The following is a 22,468-nucleotide window of genomic DNA, read 5'->3' as shown; positions in this document are numbered from 1 at the left end:
CAAGCCATTAAAAAGAATGAAAGAGTGCCATTCGCAGCAACATGGATGGACCTGGAGATCGTCATACCGAGTGCAGTAAGTCAGAGGAGAAATAGTGTATGACATCCTTTATATGTGAAATCTAAAAAGAAATGAAACAAATGAACTTATTCACAAAATAAATACAGACCCACAGACTCAGCAAAGGAAGTTATGGTTGCCAGGAGGGGAGGATGGCAGGAAGGGACAGTGAGGGAGTCTGGACTGACATGCACACAGTTATATTTAAAATGGACAACCACAAGGCCCTACTGTACAGCATGGGGAACGCTGCTTGATGTCATGTGGCAGCCTGGATGGGAGGGGCGTTTGGGAGAGAATGGATACATGTGTATGCAGAGGTGCTCTGCTGTGCAGCTGAAACCATCACAGCATTATTAATTAACTATACTCCAATATAAAATAAAAAGATTTTTAAAAAATTTAAAAATTTACCCTTGTCCATGGATTTAGGTTTAAGACACTAAGTAACTTAAAAAATTCCCACCTTCACATTAGCTCACACCCCTTTGGGTAAAGGGTGGGAGTTGGGTTAATAGAAAGGTTATCCCAAGGAACAAATACAGCAGATTACCATATGGAAGAAGACACCTGGATATATAGCTTTTCCAAACTATAGACAGCAAGTAGTGCAAGTTGTGGCACTTTGTAATTTATATATTTTTTCTTTTGAGTCTCTAACAGGCATATTATAACTTCAGAAATAAAAACTAGAGATTGTATCTATAGACATATTAAAAGTCACAGTGATTGGAAAGAAAATAAGGTGAAATAACTAAATTATGAAGAAACTTACCATTGATGTTACCACCAAGGCAGGAGAAAAGCCCATTGTGAGATAGAAAAAGAGCTCAATCACCTTATACCTGCAGAGGAGAAATGTATTAATATAATTTATCTATTCCTACAACACTTAAACCATTTCCTTACCATTTTTTTCTTTTTTCTTCTGAAACACAAATGTAAACTCTTAATGAAATATATTTCATTTCTAATGAAATGTATTTTCCCTACAGGAGACCATTAAGCCTCTAACTGAAATACTGTAGTTGAGTACAATGAACTAATATTTCTTTCAGGATTGTTGTTGTTTAGTCATTAAATCCTATCTGACCCTTGTGGGACCCCATGGACTCTAGCCCTCCTGGCTCCTCTGTCCATAGGATTCTCCAGGCAGGAACACTGGAGTGGGTTGCCATTTCCTTCTCCAGGGGATCCTCCTGACCCAGGGATTGAATCTGCGTCTCCTGCACTGGCAGGTGGATTCTTTACCACTGAGCCCCCAGGGAAGCCCTTTTAGGATTGATAAGGCATCAAATTCTACATGCTACATGGAAAATGTTCTTTGCCCAAAGTTATCAATGAATCCAGTTAACCACGCACTTTCCCTTTCTAATCCCAGTGTTTGCCTTCACCATCATTCCAATTCATCACTATAAGATACTGAAATTATGAAGCTGCACAAGGAATAGCTTGGCGCCTCCTCTATCAGTGGCAAAGGGATGCGAGCCTTAAAGAACTAAGGGAATGTGTTTCTGATTGTCTATTTTGTATCTGCAGAAACTCTGCACAAAATTTGTAAGGCTCATCACCTTAGATGCACATTATTTGAAAATGCTAAAAAAAAAAAACACTGTACTGAAATTCGAGTTATATTTACGCCTAGTCAAACTACACTTTAAGTTTCTCAAAGGCAAAAACCAAAGTATATTTATGTTTGGATCTGCAGGGCCTAGAACAGTATGTGGCACCATTTAGGTTTTCCCTAATACCTGCCAAACCAAATGGCCAAGGGTGACTCGCATCTCGTTCTTAGTGTTTTGTACTCAAAATCCACCGGGAAGTAATCGTATCAGGGAACTGGGGAAGAATGTGGGTTTGGTTTACATCAGAAGGCCTGAAATAGGAGAAAAAATAGTTGTCTTACTTTACTTCCTATTTTATCCAAGGGTATAAATTAGGGGTTTGAGTCTGAGAAGCAAACTGTTCCCTTGGATATATATATATATATATATATATATATATAAAATGCATAACACCACTCAGAATTGCTAATTATGGTAAAAAATGCACTTAAGTGAATTTCAAAGTTACAGAGAAGTTAGCTAAAACTATTTTCTTCTGAAAAGAGAAAACAATTTATTACTTTGTGACAAGCACATGTTATATTCAATTCTGAGGGCCATTCTGCCAAAAACAATAGATAAAGAATTTAATAAACTGTATCCAAATAAATGATCTCATGGTTGTGATTTTCTCAAGCTCAGGCATATGAAATGATGGAAAGAGCCATGGAATAGGAACTAGGCCACCTGGGTCCTAATTCCAGACGTGTCGCTGATTTCATGCGTGTACTACATGTTCTCAGTTTTCAAGCATGAAGCAGAAATAGATGACTTGAAGGTCTCTTCTAGAACTAAGATGCTAAATTTCAATAAGCTTTCTTTTTATATTGCTTCACACCCTAGTACCTTTGAGTAACAGGTTTAAAAAAAATGTGTTCCATGGTGAGGATACTAAGAGCAATGGCACCCCACTCCAGTACTCTTGCCTGGAAAATCCCGGGGATGGAGGAGCCTGGTGGGCTGCAGTCCATGGGGTCGCTAGAGTCAGGCATGACTGAGCGACTTCACTTTCACTTTCATGCACTGGAGAAGGAAATGGCAACCCGCTCCAGAGTTCTTGCCTGGAGAATCCCAGGGACGGGGGAGCCTGGTGGGCTACCGTCTATGGGGTCGCCCAGAGTCAGACACGACTGAAGCGACCTAGCAGCAGCAGCATACCCTTCCAAACATCCCCCTTCCCAGGAGTCCTAGGTTGGAACAGCCTCTGGGTCCCTAACTAGGTGAAGTGTTATGCTGGGGGCTTAATATTGATTATCTTCAACCTTCCTAGAAACTTAGAAAAGCAGTTATTTTTCTCATGTGGTAACTGTAAGTCAAAGAGGATCAGGCTAGTGTGCAGATACGACTAGTCTGGCTGAGGATGTGAAGTGAAGCCTGACTTATTTCAGAGTCAGAACTGAACTACCATTGCAGATGAGGGAGAAGGCTACTTTGTCTTTTAGCTACATCATGTATTACACAGGTACTGTGCATTTGTCTGCAGCAATCTGTCTGCCAATGATAAAGAGCAAATGGTTCTGAAGATTTGTTAAAACAATATATATTCTGTTTATGTATTTCTACTATTTTGAAGTGCAAATGTAAAGTAAATCATACTGTAATGTAGATAAAATTTAGGAAGTTAAATTTAAAGGTATTAAATGTAAATTATTTTCTCTTACTTTTCATGGTAGAGAAATACATAAATGGTTCCTCCAGCTGCCATGAGCCAGATAAACCAACGCATATGAGATGCCAGGGGTCCAAGTTCACGGAGATTTAACCTAAAAATGCAAACATGACAACAGAGAAAAGAAGTGATGAATGAAAGGAATTCATACAACCTGTGTTTTCCTCTAGTCCTGGAAACTGAGAAAGAAGGTACGAGGATAAGACTAGAAAGAAAAAGCGCTCAACATGTGGTAGAGGTATTTGCGCAACTAGGGTAAAATTAATAAATTAAAGATAAAATTGTTGTTCAACCTTTAAGACTTAGAATCAGTTCCAGTGTGGTTTAAAACAGAACCAGCCCAAAGGAGAGACGGAGAGGTGAGCCCCAGCACACCGCGACACGCGACTTTCCTGATGCGGCGGGCTGCTGCAGAGGCCACTCGCCTTCTCATTCCGGACCGCATACCCGAGAGCAGACTGTTTACCAAGATTACTGAGAACAAAACCCTCAACCAGATCACACACACACACACACAACGGATACCTACTACACAGACCAAGTATCTCTGCCAAGAGAAAACATCAGAAGAATTAGCCCAACATATGTCATGTAAGATAGAATTTAACCATGGACTCCTGTGAAGCCTGAACTTAAAATGCTACAAATTCATTTGTACTAAATTCAGATTAAGAATAGAAAAAAATGTTATTCTGAATACTACTACAAAATTAATATTTCCAAATGGAAAATGTACCATCTGCATATTGAAGACTTACATGTGAACAAACTGTTTATTGTAATATTTGTTTCCTCAGTCTACATTTAAAATTTTTATTTATTTTAAATTGAGGTATACTTCACAAAAGCCTCCAAGTATTCTCGCTCCAATATGATGCAGACCTATAATTTAGTAACAGGTACTGGGGAGAGACATCACTTACTTTTTACTACAACACATAATTAGGTTTCTTCTGAATGATGGATGCTACATTAGTCAGAATCCAGAGACCAGCTGTTTGTAATGACTATAGTAGTTGATGGCATAATATGAATTTCCAATGTGGTTAAAACTGGACCATACCATGGTAGCGGAAAACTAATTTTTCTTTAATTATGGATTCAAAACAGCAAAAGACTCTATCTTGTCTATACCAAAAAGACAAGAAGAACCAGGACACTGAACTGAACACCAGGCATTTAAAATAGCTAACTAATTAGGCTAGCTCTCTTATTCATACAGCTGAAGAAATGAGAGACGCACTCCGTATATAGTAGCTACTGCACTGTGAAGACAAACAGTATGAATTTCAAAAGTTAGCGTGTTTTCTTTACATATATATTTATAGCGTTTCCATTTAAACAATTAGATGTCCAAGTATTCTGAACAGCAGAAGCACAGAGAAAGAACATGGAAGGCAAAGGGAACATATTTCCAAAGTGAGCATGCGACCTGCACACAACTTTGTAGCACTTCTCTCCAACAGTCCAGTGCAGACATGTATTCTGAGCATCAGCAACATTCTCTCCTTAAAATCTGCAATCTGACTCAAGCAAAGCAAAATGGGAAAGGAAAAAAACCCATGTATGTATGCTTTTTGGGGTGGGGGGCAGGGACAGGAAGACAGGAGGGAAGAAGGACTGAGAATTCTCTCATAGAAATGCTGTCTTCCGAAAGAGAAAAACTGTATCTTACCATGGAGCGTAAGACGCAGCGATGAAGAAATAGATGACCATTCTATCGCACATGTGAAAGCAATGCTCCACTGTCCTGTGGGGGGAAACGCATTAGACCAAGTTTTCAGAAAATTTTAAGACTGGAAGTAGGGGTTATCACTCTGCTATGCCACAACTGCCACTCTTGTTCTTAGTTCTCATGGCATACATAAATGGGCTTTCAAAGTTACACGGCTTTTTTTTTTAATAAGATGAAGCCACAAATAAAAGCTTTATTATTAAATTACACATACCAAAGATCTTTTCCATGTAAGAACCCCACAACAATCAGAAACTCTGAAATTGTTAAACAATAACAAGCAAAATCTGTGCTTTCTGATGTTTTCCATTTCTTTTAGATCTTATCTAACAGGAAAATGAAGTTCCCCGAGGGCAGACCACCTCTCAACCCCTATCATGGTGCAGGGCACAAACCCGTGAGGGCTCAGGAAAATACTCCCTAAAGCCACAGTCTTTTTAGAAGGTCTCTGAAGCAGCCTTTTCTCCAAGTACCTTAATGCAGACAATAAGTTGCAATAAAGCAAATTTAGAAACTAATTTAGGAACAGCAACGACACAAACAAAGGGGAAAAAAAAAGGTTATCTGCTGTCAAGAGGGTAGCCACCTGTACTTCTAAGCATGTTTTCTCCTCCTACAACTGAAGGGTCAGGAAGTGTGCCACGATCTGGCTCCCCGAGGTCTATTCACAGAGTGGGTAAGACAGGATCTGCCCTTCACTGAGGGAACGTACAAAGTACAGACGCACTGCACTGTCTTTAATCCACTTTCAGCCCAAGTGGTGGACACGACAGCTTGGTGCTTCACCAGCATTAGACTTGCCTCACCACACACACTGCGGTGGCCAGGGCGGGCCGAGGGTGTTCAGCCAGTCAGTGCTGGTCACTACGTTAACGTTCTCAAGCCTGACTGCCTTTCAGAATCGCCCGAGTCACAAACTCCAGGCCAGAAGATCCTGACTTAAGAGGGCTAGAAGATGAGGCAGAAGGTGGAGGGAAGAGGGGAATCTCTTCTTTTAACTGCTTGGACGACTGTGATTCTGAGCCAGCTCTGGGGCCTTGCTAATTCTGCTTCCCAGACGGTGGCAGCACCCAAAGTCAAGCTGCAGCTTGTTCAAGACAACCCCCAGGGACTGCCCTGCCGGCCCAGGACTGAGACTCCATGCTGCCAGCGCGCGGGGCCCGGGCACAAGCCCTGGTGTGGGAACTAGACCCCCTCTGCCACAACTAAGAGTTCATCTGTGGCAGCTAACACCTGGTGCAGCCAAAAAAATAATAAATAAAATATTTAAAAAATAAAACCCCACCACCCGCCTCTCTGACACTCACCCTCCTCACAGGTAAAATAGAAACAACATCTCTATCAGATTATGGATGAACATTAAATGGGATGATGTAGCCATGTGATTAGCACAGCACCCAGCACATAGTAGGTACTTAACCAATGCTCATTCCCTCCCCTCTTTTACTTAAATTAAGGATATACTGGGATATTTTTAAGAATGCAATTAAAATAAATAAATTAAAAAAAAATAATACAGAGCAAAATTCCACCCATAGCTTAGGATTCTAGCAGTGCTATTGCATCAAGAGAGACTGGTTTCTCTTACACCTTCTTCTCAGGCCTTGGCAGGGAGCCCCTGAATACTGAAGCAGGTACCTGCAACTCTTTTCATTGATTCAGAAATCTAGACAGCAAAGCCAAGTCAGACAAGGCAATCACAGGCACTGCACTGTGCCAAAAAGATAATGAAGTGCTCTGGCCTCTGTGACAGTGTGTCCTGAAGAGTCAGGACAGGTACTTTTGAGGCTTGCTTCTGAGTGTGTCCCAGGGCTCCATCATGATTCAACGCTGTGGTTTTATTTTAAGCTCAGGGAACGGTCAGCTTCTGGGTGAAGGTAGCAGACTACAAACTGTAAGCAATAATGTGAAGGGTGTGGTGGAAGTAAACCTCAGGACTGGAGTCAGAGGACCTGGGATGATCAGATTCTGCTGGTATCAATGACTCGGGCAGGTCAGGGCGCTTCTCTGGGTCTCAGTTTCCCCAGGTGAAAATGATGGGGTTTGGATTAGATGTTCCTTAAGGATCCTTCTCAGAGAAGGCAATGGCACCCCACTCCAGTACTCCTGCCTGGAAAATCCCATGGACGGAGGAGCCTGGTGGGCTGCAGTCCATGGGGTCACTGAGGGTCGGACACGACTTCACTTTCACTTTTCACTTTCATGCATTGGAGAAGGAAATGGCAACCCACTCCAGTGTTCTTGCCTGGAGAATCCCAGGGACGGGGGAGCCTGGTGGGCTGCCATCTATGGGGTCGCCCGGAGTCAAGACACAACTGAAGTGACTTAGCAGCAGCAAGGATCCTTCTGGTTCTAAAACTCTGATCTTTAAATGTGAGGAAACTAATAATCATCTCATTACTAGCAGAATCCCAAATCCTGCTTTTAAATAAAGCATATCTTTTTAATGTTAAATTGTCCAAATAGCTTGAGATTTCTTTGAACATTCTATAAAACCAAAAATTACCTTCTAATATTACACTAAATCACTTTTGGTCTGTTCTAAATCCTCCTTTCTGGCCCTTTGGGGTTGTGCAGAATCTATTTCATTAGCAACTAAATGGTGTGCTCTACCTTTGTATTCCCCCAAATTAACTCTTTTTACTCAAAGAATGATTGCTTTTATGTTCTTGTTGGGAGGTGAGGGACCACAGTCTTCTTTGGAAAGCATTTAATAGCTAATAAGTAGCAACATATGTGTGTTTTGTTTAAGTAGATACACTGGATCTAATTCTGAAAGCTGAATTTAGCAAAACAGTAACCCGAGCTGTAATATACCTGGCAGCAATTGTAATTTTTAGTCATTCTCACATGCGTCATCTCATTCACCTATCACTACAGCCCACCAGTTGGGCATTACCGTTCTCGTTTTAGTGATGAGGAAACTGAGGCTACATGAGGCGAGGTTGCAGGGCTGGGACTGAAAACCCAACTGATGAATCCAAGCTCAGGGTCCTCCCCACCACCCCACAGCTGCAGTGGAGAACAGGAGTCAAGGCTCCACACTGTCAGTCCTAGGGAAGCAATGTGGGTTTGTTTGGTTGTTGGCTGGTTGGGTTTTATTTCAGCTGTGCAGCGAGGCTTGCAGGATCCCTAACCAGGAAATGAACCTGGGGCTCCAACAGTGAGGGTGCAGAGTCCTAACCAGTGAGCTGCCAGGGAATTCCCAGCAATGTGGTTTTGTCTGTCTTCTGAACAAAGACGCGCTTTTAAAAAGATACACATGGGGGTCCTCAAACTCCTTCCAATCCACAGAAAATTTCCTGAACAATGGGACAGCTGAGTCCCACCAGGAAGGGAAATGCCCACTCTTCGCCTCAGCTGCCCAAAGCATGCCAGCACGACAGGCCAACCTGAACCAATGATTCTGTGTGACCTGTTGAAACTGCTGCCATTCATAGTACCTTAAGTGGCTCTTTTTCCATGCTACGATGTGAAATACTGTGGAAACGATGAAGAGGGCACAGAGGCCCATTCCATAAATCCAAGCTGTTATCTTTTCCCAGCAGTCATCAGAGAGCCGGTGAAGGAGGGCACTGCCCACAATGGCCGGAACAATGAGGAACTGAGAGAGAGGGAAAGAAAAATAAATATTCAGTAAAATGCTGAATTGAGAACTGTTAAAAATACCCAGGTTTACGAGGGACAACTTGAGGAAGATCACTTTAAAACACTCATCTCCTTTCCCAGATAGTTACAACAAGAACCAGATGAAGCTGATGTTTTGCTGCGCTGAGAACAGGTGCTGTGTTTAAGGCCCGGAGCCCGTGCCTGCCAGTGGGGACACAGTCAGGCAGCAAGATTATTCAACAGATGTCCTCTATCCTAATTTCGCTACCAAACACGTACCCGCATTTCCCAAGGATGAGTTGATCTTTAGACAGTCTTTCCTGTTTCCCCTAAGTGCTACTGAAAGCCCAAATTTCAGCAAAGGGTAACTAAATGAATCAAATCAGTGCGTATAACGCACACACTACACTCAAATCATTTGTCCAATCATACGTCCCCATTTCTAGGAAGGATGTCTACATTCCACCAGTTTGGGGGCTACTGCAGAATGAAAGGGGTGAAAAGGTCTTTGGGTTATCTCATTTTTTGAGATTCATTTACCTATTTGGCTGTGCCAGATCTTGGTTGCAGCATGTGAGATCTAGTTTCCCAACCAAGGATTGAACCCAGGGGCCCTGCACTGGGAGGATGGAACCTCAGACATGGGGCCACCAGGGAAGTTCCCGGGTTATTTCATTTTTAACAGCACCTTTCAAATAGACAAAGGTAATTCACTCCTACAGAGTCAAATGATTTTAAGAGACTAGAATCTTAAGGGGGAATTTTGCTTTTACACTGTATTTTACACTACATATGGACGCAAAGTGCAAAGTCTAGTCATAACAGTATGACTAATAAACATTTTATAATAATAGAAATCAACAGAATAAACAAACTACTTTATTAGATACCAGAATAAACATACCCGGCAAAGAATGCAAACTTTAGAAATCTCATCTACTTTTGCCTCCAACACCTGCGTTTTCTCTCTTGCAACAGAGTATTAAATCCTCCAGATAGAATCAGCACTGAATTTCAATGCTGGTTATAATCGCTTAGAACAAAATGTGATAATTAAGGACAACAAAGTAAGTTTTTCATAAAACAAAATTTATTTTGAGATTATGTTCTATTTTTTTTAATGTTAAAGTATCTTCCTGTTAATGAAAATTAGATGGAAGCTTTTTGTTTTGTCGTTTTTAGAAATTTTAATGCTCTCTGAAATCCAAAAATCAGGGATACAGTTTAATAAGATGACATTTTCTGTTCTGAAAAAATTAATGTGTATGTTTTGTCAGTTTTCCCTTAACTTTGGTTTATATAAGTGTTTCTGATGACCAGCCAGGAGAGATAAACTAAAGGATTATTCAGGTCTATTTCAAGAAAATATTATTCTTAAAGGTGACCTGTGCATCTCAACAACCAGACAATTATATTTAAATGCTCAGTATTATGCTGAATAATAAGCACTTCACTGGTTGCTTTTATAGGTCAGTATTTTGAAAACTATCAGGACACTATTTTTCTAATTTTTATCGGTACTTTGCAGTTGGTAAATGGATACAATGATGGATGTATACTGGAACAATGAGTGAAAGAAAAGGCCATATAAGCTGTCATTCAAACTTTATATCCCCTATATCCTAATCCTGACGTAGACTTAAATACATACACACACACACTTATTTTCTTAAGGGCCTGTGGACAATTATCTTAAGAAATAACTTTACTTTTAGCTCTGTTAAATTCATCAGACATTCAGTTAAGAATAAAAAATGGAAACAACCCAAATGTCTATCAAAAGATGAATGGATAAAGAAGGTGGGATAGGTATAAACATACACACATACATACATATATACATATACACACACGTAACAGAATATTACTCAGTCCTAAAAAAATGAAATATTGCCAATTTGCAGCAATATGGAGGGACCTAGAGATTATCATACTAAGTGAAGTAAGTCAAAGAAATATATGATATCATTTATATGTGAAATCTAAAAAATAAAATGAATGAATCTATATACAAAGCAGAAACGGACTCACAGACATAGAAAATAAACATGACAACCAAAGGGGAAGGGGAGTGGGGGAAGGAAGGGCGATAAATTAAGTACTATGGGATTAACAAATACACACTACTAGACAAAATAGAAAAGCTCAAAATTTACTGTATAGCAGAGGGAACTATATTCAATATCTTATAATAACCTATAATGAAAAAGCTGGCTTAAAAGTCAACAATCAAAAAATGAATATTATGGTATCTGGTCCCATCACTTCATGGCAAATAGAAGGAGAAAAAGTGGAAACAGGGACAGATTTTATTTTCTTGGTCTCAAAATCACTGAGGACAGTGAATGCAGTCATGAAATTTTAAGACACTTGTGCCTTGGAAAGAAAGCTATGACGAACCTAGACAGTATTAAAAAGCAGAGACATCACTTTGCCGACAAAGGTCCGTATAATCAAGGCTATGGTTTTTCCAGTAGTCATGTATGGCTGTCAGAGTTGGACCATAAAGAAGGCTGAGCGCTGAAAAATAGATGCTTTCAAACTGTGGTACTGGGTAAGACTCTTGAGAGTCCCTTATACTGTAAGGAGATCAAACCAGTCAATCCTAAAAGAAATCAATCCTGAATATTCATTGGAAGGACTGATGCTGAAACTGAAGCTGCAATACCTTGGCTACCTGATGCGAAGAGCCAACTCATTGAAAAAGACCCTGATGTTGGGAAGACTAAAGGGCAAAGAAGAGTGGCAGAGGATGAGATGGCCAGACGGCATCATTGACTCAACGGACATGAACCTGAGCAAACTCTGGGAGACAGTGAAGGACAGGAAAACCATGGGGTCACAAGGAGTCAGACACGACTTAGTGACTGAACAACAACAAATGAAAAGTAATCAGAAAAATGTGTATATATATGTATATACAAATAAACTCTATCACTTTACAGTACCACTGAAACTGTCATAATAGTTTAAATTAACTACACTTCAATTAAAAAAAAGAATAAAAGATGGCTATCTAGAAAGTACAGCTAACAATCAAATTAGGCTGTGCATTCTTTAAGTATGGACTCTAAACATTTTGACCCTCTGGTGTTGTGAAGCTCACTTCACAAAATGTGTGTCATTAATGCAAAGACAGGGGTCAGCTCAAGTCTAGAGAATTTCACCAAATCCTTCCTGCCCTGAGAATCTAAGCCACAGCTCCAGGGGGAGTGTCCACTAGTGAGGTTACTCCAAATTTCATTACTGAAGAAGCCCTTTAACGGAATCCAGGGCAAGCATGTACAAACAAAGTAGGTAGGAACTCTTTTCTAAAGAAAAAATATTCAGCAAGATTTCAGCATTTTAATTATTTAAATAAAAATCTTTTGAGCACCTAAAGAAAAAGGACAGTGATAAAAGAGAATAACATTTCGATACCACAAATAACATTTGAATTCTACTATTATAATACTAGGGGCATGGCAACCCACTCCAATATTCTTGCTTGGAGAATTCCACGGACAGAAGAGCCTGGTGGACTACAGTCCATGTAGACTCAAAGAGTCGGACACAACTGAGCGACTAACACTTTCACTTCACTTCACTATAATACATAGAACTAATACTTTAGAAAGTTTGATTTCTGCTAAGTAATGACCAGACAGCATTGTTCCACTAGAGTACAAGGCAATCTGTCAAAAACTAGTTTATTTCAGGTTTACTTGGGATCACGTTCCTTTATAGAAATCAGACTATTCTTTGCAGAAGAGGCTTAAAGAAATGAAAAGGCACAACTTGAATTCAAGCAAAATTTATTCCAGTAATATTTATGTGTAACCTACCTACATATTATACTAACACTCTAAAATAACTGAATTAGCCTGTTCTAAACACTCTTCACTAAAGAGATAAATTGATCTACTCTATCTCTTATCTTCAGACTATGTACCAGCTACCATTTTCCCCTCAAAAAATTTCACTAGATGCAATTTTCAAAGGGAGTAATGAAATTATAGATAAAAGGAAGTTTATAATGACACAAGAAAATACCAATAAAATGAAATCAATAGGGCAACTATGAAAATACAGACATAAACACAAACCCTGGGCTTCCCTGGTGGGTCAGATGGTAAAGAGTCTGCCTGCAATGCAGGAGACCTGAGTTCAGTCCCTGGGTCAGAACAATCCCCTAGAGAAGGAAAAGGCAACCCGCTCCAGTATTCTCGCCTGGAAAATTCCATGGACAGAGGAGTCTGGCGGGCTACAGTCCATGGGGTCACAAAGAGTCGGATATGACTGAGCAACTTCACTTTGTAGGTAGTTTTGCTTTTCTTATGTATTCTTCAGTATTTTCCATTTTTCTTAAAATGAACATGCTTTGCTTTTAGAAGGAAGAAAAAACTGAATTCAGGAATTAAATTTTTCCTTTACAGTAAGGACTAACATCTGCTCTGAGAAGCAATGACAATCGTGGGGATGGGAAGGATGGGGCTAGGAGATCACTGAGGGGAAAAAAATCTTTCTCAGCAAATAGTGAACACTTCTTGCTAAATGAACACAGCTGACTGTCTTAAAAAGGTACTTTATTTCATTCTAGGGGTGACAGTCTTTATAAATAATTTCCTTTGGTTTTTTTAAATAACTAAACACCTATTTTCTTTCAAAGAAGGTCTTATCTGAGAAAGCAAATTCAGGATCAACAGAGCTGACTGCAGGTCAGAGCACTCAAAGTATCCGACAGGCTCAGTTTCTGGGGACATGACCTAGTACTGATACGAGGTCAGGAAAGGTCACAGGGATGGGTGAACCGGATTGACGGGGCTGAGATTAAGAGACGATCGCCCCTTCTTCCCACCAAAGCGCTTGGGAAGCATGGAAAAGGCAGGAAGCTCGTACTCACTGCATGTGTGTAACAGTTAGCAGCATGTTCGTAACAAGTCGGCTTGTAGCGGCCATTGGCAGGGGCCCGGTGGTTCATGAACCTGTAGAGACAAAGACATCCCGTGAGAAAAGCTCGGAGCGTGTAAAGAACGGTGGGAAAGCTTGTCAGAGTTCGCTTGGTCTATCCTAGCTGAAGAGCTGACTGCTGGAAATACCTAGTTACTGGAACAAAACCGAAGCCACAGAGCTGTTGTAAACTGAACCAAAGCCGTGGTCTAAAGTGCATGCCCTAGTTAACGGCGTTCAATATTCTTTCCGTTCATTCAAAAAAAACCTTTTACCAACCAAAAGCCAACAAAGCTCATATCTATCCCCTTCAACTGGTACCCTTCAACTGGGATACTTAAAAAAAAAAAAAAAAATGGCACAACCAAATCTGAAATTAAAAAAAAAAAAAAATCAAGGTCATTTTCCTAAACTTTACAAATACCAGTAACCAACATTTAATGTGAATTCAATGCGTTTGAAAGTTCCTATTTTGTCTCTCAAAATGTATAAAGCTTTATACATGTAGATCTTTAAATGCTCCATCCCATTATTAGCAGGGCTGCCAAACTAGTTTCCCTGTATTGCATTACCTGTTCCGGCATCAGACAGCTTAAATAAATGATACTTGGCTGCCTCCAGGACACTTGAAACAAGAGGTTCATTTTCACCTGCATTCTTCCTGAATTAAAAAAGTTTGCTTCAAAATCTCAATATGTGACCAGCGCCTGACACACTGGCCAGAACATTCCCACGTGCCTGTGCTTAGTCGTGTCTCTTTGTGTTCCCATGCACTGTAGCCCCCAGGCTCCTCTGTCCATGGAATTTTCCAGGCAAGAATACTGGGGCAGGTTGCCAGGATCTTCCCAACCCAGGGATTGAACCCACATCTCTTGCCTCTCCTGTACTGGCAGGTGAACTGTTTATCACTGAGCCACCTGGGAAGCCCTGAAGCGCGTCTGTGTCTAAATACCAACATTTGGTATGTGTACCTGAGCTGCCTCTTGAGAAACCTGTACGCAGGTCAGGAAGCAACAGTTAGAACTGGACATGGAACAACAGACTGGTTCCAAATAGGAAAAGGAGTACGTCAAGGCTGTATATTGTCACCCTGCTTATTTAACTTCTATGCAGAGTACATCATGAGAAACGCTGGACTGGAAGAAGCACAAGCTGGAATCAAGACTGCTGGGAGAAATATCAATAACCTCAGATATGCAGATGATACCACCCTTATGGCAGCCAAAGTGAAGAGGAACTAAAGAGCCTCTTGATGAAAGTGAAAGAGGAGAGCAAAAAAGTTGGCTTAAAGCTCAACATTCAGAAGATCATGGAATCCGGTCCCATCATTTCATGGGAAATAGATGGGGAAACAGTGGAAACTGTCAGACTTTATTTTTTTGGGCTCCCAAATCACTGCAGATGGTGATTGCAGCCATGAAATTAAAAGACACTTACTCCTTGGATGGAAAGTTATGACCAACCTAGATACTATATTCAAAAGCAGAGACATTACTTTGCCAACAGAGGTCCATCTAGTCAAGGCTATGGTTTTTCCAGTGGTTATTTATGGATGTGGGAGTTGGGCTGTGAAGAAAGCTGAGCACCAAAGAACTGATACTTTTGAACTATGGTGTTGGAGAAGACTCTTGAGAGTCCCGTGGACTGCAAGGAGATCCAACCAGTCCATCCTAAAGGAGATCAGTCCTGGGTGTTCATTGGAAGGAGTGATGCTGAAGCTGAAACTCCAGTACTTTGGCCACCTCATGCGAAGAGCTGACTCACTGGAAAAGACTCTGATGCTGGGAGGGACTGGGGGCAGGAGAAGGGGACGACCGAGGATGAGATGGCTGGATGGCATTTCTGACTTGATGGACATGAGTTTGAGTGAACTCTGGGAGTTGGTGATGGACAGGGAGGCCTGGCGTGCTGCGATTCATGGGGTTGCAAAGGGTCGGACACAACTGAGACTGAACTAAACTGAACTGATGGCCTATATCATACAGACAGACATATGTCCATGTTCCATTCCCTCTCTGGGCTAATTTTGTGGCAACAAGCAAAGCAATGCAATGCTCCAGTACCACTGGGCATGAAAGAGAAACAGCTGCCTTCCACTTCAGTGTGTGGGTGAGGATCCCTCCAGCCCCAGTTCACACCCCTGCCATGTCTGACCAAGGAGTCTGGTTTAATCTGTGTGTTCTTTGGAAGGAGTGAGATATAAGCTCAGGAAGATAAAAAGGCAGCTGTCTGAAAAAGAAGCAGATGCAGAGAACACAGTGGTAAGAGAGCCCTGCTGGCTTTCAGGTCTGAGAGCCCTGGTGGCATTCAGGTCTGAGCATTCAAACAGCATTCCTGAGCCTGGGGCCTGCAAGATGTCAACAGGCTTTACACAATAGTGTAGTTTTTTGCCTGAGTTAGTTTAAGGGGGTGTGGGTAGGAGGAGGAGACTTTGTTACTCATCACTAATGAGTTCTGACTAATAATGTCTTATCAATTAACATGATGGAAAAACGGTACCAGGCTAAACCAAATGGCAGAGACAGGTTGCCAAAAACTGACTAAAACATGTGGCGAAGCAATTCCAAACAGTGTCCAGTTTATGAACAAAAGACCAGCCAACACTTTCTCCCCGAATTAAAGAAAGGCCTGGTATCCCTAGAGCAAATGAGTAAAGATCAAGCGGCAGTCCCTGCCAACCCAACATAGAAAGTTCGAGTGGAAGATCCCCTAGGGAATGGATTTGGCACTATGAAGACACCTTCCCTGGAATACCAATGGGCAGATACCTAACTGACATGCAAAAGATACACATACTGAATAGGATTCATCACATGGCTTGGAAACTGTTAGAGAGAAATGTACAGTTAACAGCTTCAGAATTATTCCAAGATATTCTCACACATAGATAAATAAATCTTTTCTCCCCTGACAATCCTTTAAATAATTTCACTAATTTCCTAAGGGACTAGAGTGTTGCTATACGGCAGTTATTAGTAAAAAGGAAAATAATTACACTCTTGGGAAGGAGGCTTTCAAAGTGTCCCCAGCATTCAAGGGCCTACCAGATGATCAGCCTGAGACATAATGACAGGGCTGTGAGTAGCATACCCCATTAGGAATTGTAAAAGGGTAAAGAGTTAGGCTCCAGGGTGGCTGAGGGTAGATTAAATTGCAAGCACTCTGTGCAGGGCATGCTCAGGAGGGTTTGTCCACCCACCACCAGCCTGCAGGCTAAAATAGCAATTTATATCTCTGGCAGCCCAATCTAAAAATAGTCAGGCTATAACACAGAGACAGGGATAGACTTTAAAAGCAAGGAAGCTGAGTGGCCATGGGTGTAACATGTTTGTGCCCACCTGGAATCACTCAGGTTAAAAATAAACTCAGAAGTTGCAGAGAAAAATATTCCTCCCATGTGACTTAAGGTAGTTTCTCTTTAAGGGTAGGGTCAAGATTCCGGCAATAAGGAAAGGGAAGAGCAAGTATGCCAGGCACCGTCTGGGGCCCCATGGGATGGCACATGGTTCTGCCAGGAAATTTACATTTTTCCATTTCTCTCTGATACAATCATGTCTCCCATTGCCTCCTGAAGAAATCATTATGAAGAAATTAGTCACCCAAGACCTACATGAAAAGCAGATGTAAAATGCAAATAACCCCCCCCCCCCACACTGAGGCTATTCTCTTTGCCTCAAAAAGAATGAGGAAGGTTCTCAAGAGTTATGGGAAACAGCACCCACTTAGGCAAGACACCTCCAATTAAAGCAAAGCCGTCCTGATGGTCATCCAATGCTAGAAAACATTCTAACACTGGGTTGTGTTGCCTACGCCGCAACAACAGAAGCCCCCCAACCAAGTGTCACAACTGCTGCTGCTGCTGCTAAGTCACTTCAGTCGTGTCCGACCCTGTGCGACCCCACAGACGGCAGCCCACCAGGCTCCCCCGTCCCTGGGATTCTCCAGGCAAGAACACTGGAGTGGGCTGCCATTTGAGAAAGCCAAAGCGTGCATGCTAAGTCACTTCAGTTGTCCGGACTCTGCGACTCTATAGATGGTAGCCCGCCAGGCTCCTCTGTCCATGGGATTCTCCAGGGAAGAATACTGGAGTGGGTCGCCATGTCCTCCTCCAGGGCATCTTCCTGACCCAGGGACTGAACCCGTGTCTCTTAGGTTTCCTGCACTGGTAGGTGGGTTCTTTACCAGTAGTGTCTCATGGGAAGCCTGGAGGAAGCCCCTGTGCCTCAAGAAAGAGCGCACATGCTACAGCGAAGATACAGCACAGCCTCCCCACCATCCCCCCACATTTTTAGTCCAAAACAGTGCCTAAGGTCTGAAGGCAAATCGCAACGCACCATCAGATCGCAGAGCCTGAGATCAAATCTCAGAAGTTGTCCTAAATTCCTCTGTGTTTCCCCATACTCCAAACGCAAGTACTGTCCGTGCTATCTTCAAAATATATTGCCAAACAGTCCCAGTCTCTACAGTTTCAAAGTTACTATCTCAAATCAAGACATCAACTTCTCTGGTCTGTAAACAAAGGCTCTGGTCTCCCTGCCCGCCCGTACTTGGACTGTCTTCTTTACCCAGCAGCCACGAGTCTGTTAACACCAGATCATGTCACACGTTAAGCCCAGCTTAAAACCTGTCTGGCTTCCCAGAGTGCTTAGGAACAGGGCCTTCTTTGCAGGCCACGAGCCCTCCCGCCTTCTCCAGCCGGGGGCTCCCTTCCTTTCCTCTCCCCCTCAGGCCAATCACAGCCTTTCTGCTCCTCCAGCCAACCAGGCCTGATCTGACTCAGAGCATCTGTGTTTGCTGTTTACATCTGCCCAGAACATTCTCCTCCAGTGTGCCCAGCTCTCTTCTCACCTGTCAAACTCGGCTCAACCATCCTACCTATCAATTCAGGTATCACAATTAGTAAGAACTGGATTTTTTGAACTTGTTTTTTATTTCATCTTTCCACACTGTAAAGTGAAGGCTGCCTTGTCTATCTTTTCACTTCCAGTCCCAAACACAAAGTCCAGCTGATTGTTGGAGATTAATAAATAAGTGGTGAATGAGAATAAAAAGACAGACATTTTGCCTGCTGCTGAAGTATTTTATTATCCTAACTGAGAGAGATCCTGTCGTCAGTTAGTTTCACTGGGGATTTCTGTATGCAACAAAAACAGGCAGTCTTAGACCCAAAAGAATCCTCAATCTTGTGCAAACAAAATGGACAAAGGACAAGACCATGAACATTTCAGGGGCTCCTTCAACATCATTCGATGGGGCAACAGAACTGATCGCTACATAGAACCCTACTATTAATATTAGCTGTCCTGTATGAATAAGCATGATGTCTAGGAAAAAGTGTCTGTGGCCAGAGGTCGTGATAGTGGTGGCGGACACTTAATTACTAAGTAAGGGAAATGGCGCATATAAAGAAACAACTTCAGTGTTCTTCAGTGTTCACTGAATCGGTGTATGATTCAACGCTCTGAGAACTTGGAACAAAAAGGCAACAGGCAGCACTGGAACACTTCCTAATGCTTTAGAATAAGACCCCTTGCCACATACTCGATTTGAAACTAACCAGTGGTCACAAGGCTGGAGCTAAGGAAAGCAGTATCCTTTTTCTTGGATTTCTGGTTGCCAGGCTAGAGAAACGAGCACACACCAACAGGACACTTTAGAAGCTCTGGGTTCTGGGCCTCTGCGCTATCACACAGATGTTGTGTGTGGGCAGGGAGACAGAGGTAAATGGCTGCATGAGTGGTGGAAAGGGACATGAACCCTTCTGTCTGCCCCGTTCTAGCTGTGTGATGATGGCAGGCTCTCTTTTATTCTCTAAAGCTCTTCTATTGAATGGGTAAAAAGTTTGCCTTTCAGGGTTACAGTTAGGGATGAGATGAGTTACCTACAAATACCCGGCTACTGCCTGGCACCGATAGGCACTCAATACATGTTAGCAAGTATTCTAATCAGTCAGAGATGCTGTGGAAGGGAGAGAATGACTCTGTGCAGTGTGGGGATGGAGTCAAGTGTAAAAGGGATACAGCACAAAAGATAAAAGGTGTCCCAGTAGGATTTTTCACATCCTAAGATTTTTGAGAAGCCATGCCTGTATAAAGCCCTCCACTTACTACGCCAAGTTAGGCGTCCTTATAGCTCTTCTCCACATGGCAGAGCTCTGGAAGTTGATCCAAAGCCACAGTGACCGCCAAGTTTCCATTATGAACAAACCAGCAGGGTGTTCAAGTTTTCTTATAAGTTAGACATAGCCACAAAGGATGTCCTAATGAAATGTTTTTACTGCAGTCAAATGCTCTTCAATGGAGTCCTGGTGAATCTATCAGAAGGAACACATGGGGTCAAAGAAAAGTGTGTTCCTCTCTCTAGTTCCTCTGTCATTTACAACCTGTAACTATCCTAAATGCTCACAAGACGGATAACTAACACAGCTTTTAAGAGGTGCAGAACAGTACTCCCAATATGTTAATATATAGACCACAATATATTACTTGTTTGCAGATTTTATTTCTAAGTTCAAATTGATTTATAGAAATCTTTCCAAACAAGAAATTATGGGATCATTCATTCTGCAAAGAAAATCAGGGCAGGTCTAGATGTCATTAAGAAAATAACTCTTAAATATCCACTGATATTGTGCAGTTGCTGCGGGAATTACAATGTCTATGCTATATCAAAAGAAAATGCCTGTATTTTTAATTTTTAAATGAATGGAGTAGAGCGCAAAATCACATTACAACTGTGATAATAAGGACTGGACAGAGTAGTGTCTAGCAAAAAAGAAGAGTTCAATCAGCTGAGATGGTAGGATCTTAAATAAAGATGTGCTTGTTTTTCATTTCTCTTAATACTGCTAATGTTTGCACAACAAACAATAACACAAGTCCCTTTTTTTCCTTTTTTTTTTTTCGGGAGAAGAACTGAAAGGACAGAAAAGAAATAGAACTCTTTAATCTAACAAAAACCGGTAAATGCACAGAAGACTGCCACTGTTCCCGGAAAACAGGAAGAGCACAGATGTGCAGAGAAGTAAAACCAAATTAAACAAACCACACTGTATGGGTTTTGCCAACCATTGCTGAACCTGTGTTACATCCTTCCTTAAAGCCCCTCCAGTCCTCATGGCTGACTTCATGTTCTAAAGCCAGAACATCACGGTTCCTTTTTGCTTTTGGAAGAACTGATATGATGTTCCCATTAGGCAAACATTGCCAGGCATTTAACACACTGAGTGATAAGCAATGTTCAAAAGTTAATCCAAGTCTTCACCCTGATCACCCCAACTCTCCCTGTGCAAATGTCACTCTGGAGAAGGAATGAGACCAGCAAAATAGGTGAGAGGGTTTCTAGGCATTAAAGCATTGGAAAGAAAAAAAAAAAGCGTACTTCGAAAGCTTGTAATAAAAAGCAATGCCTAAAAACGCAACAAAAACCTTGAGAGATTTCACGCATTTTTTTTTTTTTCAAATTCTACTGCACACTAAGCTAGCCTGCTCAGGGTGAAGGCCTGGGAGTGGGGATGCCTGCCTGATTCAGACAAAGGGATGGAGAGTTACCACAAACACACGAGAGGTGAACTTTCACCCACTTACACGAAAGAGAATTAGGGGGAAAAAAAAAAAAAAGCAGGGCTTCCTCTCGAATTATGGCCAGCCTCCATTCATTGCTAGATGGTAGGGACCTGGAGTCAGGATTAAGGCCACGGTGTCTCCCCAGGCTGGCGTTCCCACCGGCTCTCCAGCCAAACAGCTTCCGGGGGGCCTCCTCGGTTCCTCATTCTCAGGCGCCTCAACTGCAGGTCTTACCGCCCAGAAGCTAACCTGCCACGGCGCGGTGACCAAAAATAGCACACGCTGGGGCTCTAAGCCCGAGAACCCCGCAGGCAAGGCTAAACCGGCGGAGCCTGCCTCAGTTTCCCCCACCGCACGGCCGTTCAAAGACAAGCGCCGGAAACCCCCAGCACCCCTGCGGGGCAACCTGGCTAGGGTCCAGGCGCCTCGGGGGTCCCCCAAGCCCAGTTAGGGGTGCAGGCCAAGGCTGGGGTCGGAAGATCCGGGGCCGGTGCCCGCGGCCGGCTTTCAGGTGCCGGGAGCAAGCGAGAGGCTGTCCCTGCAGGGCGAAGCTGGGCGGGCAACCGACGCCCCGGGGAAGGCAACCGGGGTCCGAGGGCTGGGGACTACAGCCTGCAGCGAGCAGCGGGGACCCGGGCCGGCGCAAGACCCGCTCCCGGAGCGGGGGCACCCGGGGACGGCTGGGCGGGGAGCCCCGGGAGCACGAGGGGAGGACCGGGCGGGGCGCCGGGCCCCACATGGGCGGAGGCGCGTCCGGGACCCGGTGCCGGCGCAGGCGGCGGGCCCGGGGCGCTGCCCTCTCACCGCTGGAATCGACTCTGGAACCGCATCGATGCTCCTGCTCCTCCGCGGGGGCCGCGAGCTCCGTCTCGTCAGCGCCGGCGTCCGAGCGCGTGGCCCGCAGGAGCTGGGGTGGCTCCGGGGGCCGCCGCGGGCCCGGCGGACCGCTGGACCGGGCAGCGCAGACGGGGCCGGGCCGGGGGTCGGGACCGGGCCAGAGCCAGACCGGGCGCCTGGGGGCGGGAGGGCGGCCCTTAAGCGGCCCGGCCGCCTCCCGCCACCTCCCGCCGCCCGGCCCCGCCGCCCCCGGCAGGGAGGCCCCGCCCCGCCCGGCGCCCGGACCCGCCCCCCGCTGCCCGCGCCCCGCCCGCCTGCGTGCTCCCGTGGCCGCCCGCGCGTCACCGCGCCCGGGGGCCAATCAGCGCGAGAGCGGAGCCGCAGCCGCGCTGCCATTCATTCCCGCTGGGGCAGGCGAGGGGCGGGGCCTCCCGGCCGGGGGCGGGACTACAGAAGGGGC

General features: G+C 43.6%; 1 protein-coding gene across 1 annotated transcript in view; it reads right to left on the bottom strand.

Annotated features, from left to right (window-relative positions):
• Positions 1-22,201, bottom strand: part of LOC120866511 (monocyte to macrophage differentiation factor) — a 31,693-nt gene extending 9,492 nt beyond the window's left edge. The window contains exons 1-6 of the mRNA XM_040244294.1: positions 21,976-22,201; positions 13,560-13,641; positions 8,512-8,672; positions 5,009-5,083; positions 3,326-3,427; positions 836-905 (exon numbers count right to left, since the gene is read on the bottom strand). Of these exons, the coding sequence (XP_040100228.1) occupies positions 836-905; positions 3,326-3,427; positions 5,009-5,083; positions 8,512-8,672; positions 13,560-13,641; positions 21,976-22,001 (516 nt within the window). The 5' untranslated portion in view covers positions 22,002-22,201. The remainder of the gene's footprint in view (positions 1-835; positions 906-3,325; positions 3,428-5,008; positions 5,084-8,511; positions 8,673-13,559; positions 13,642-21,975) is intronic.
• Between the last annotated feature and the right edge of the window lie 267 nt (positions 22,202-22,468).

Source organism: Oryx dammah, unplaced genomic scaffold (assembly GCF_014754425.2).
Source record: "Oryx dammah isolate SB20612 unplaced genomic scaffold, SCBI_Odam_1.1 HiC_scaffold_8, whole genome shotgun sequence".
Lineage (NCBI taxonomy): Eukaryota > Metazoa > Chordata > Mammalia > Artiodactyla > Bovidae > Oryx > Oryx dammah.
This window is presented reverse-complemented; position numbering and strand designations above follow the sequence as displayed.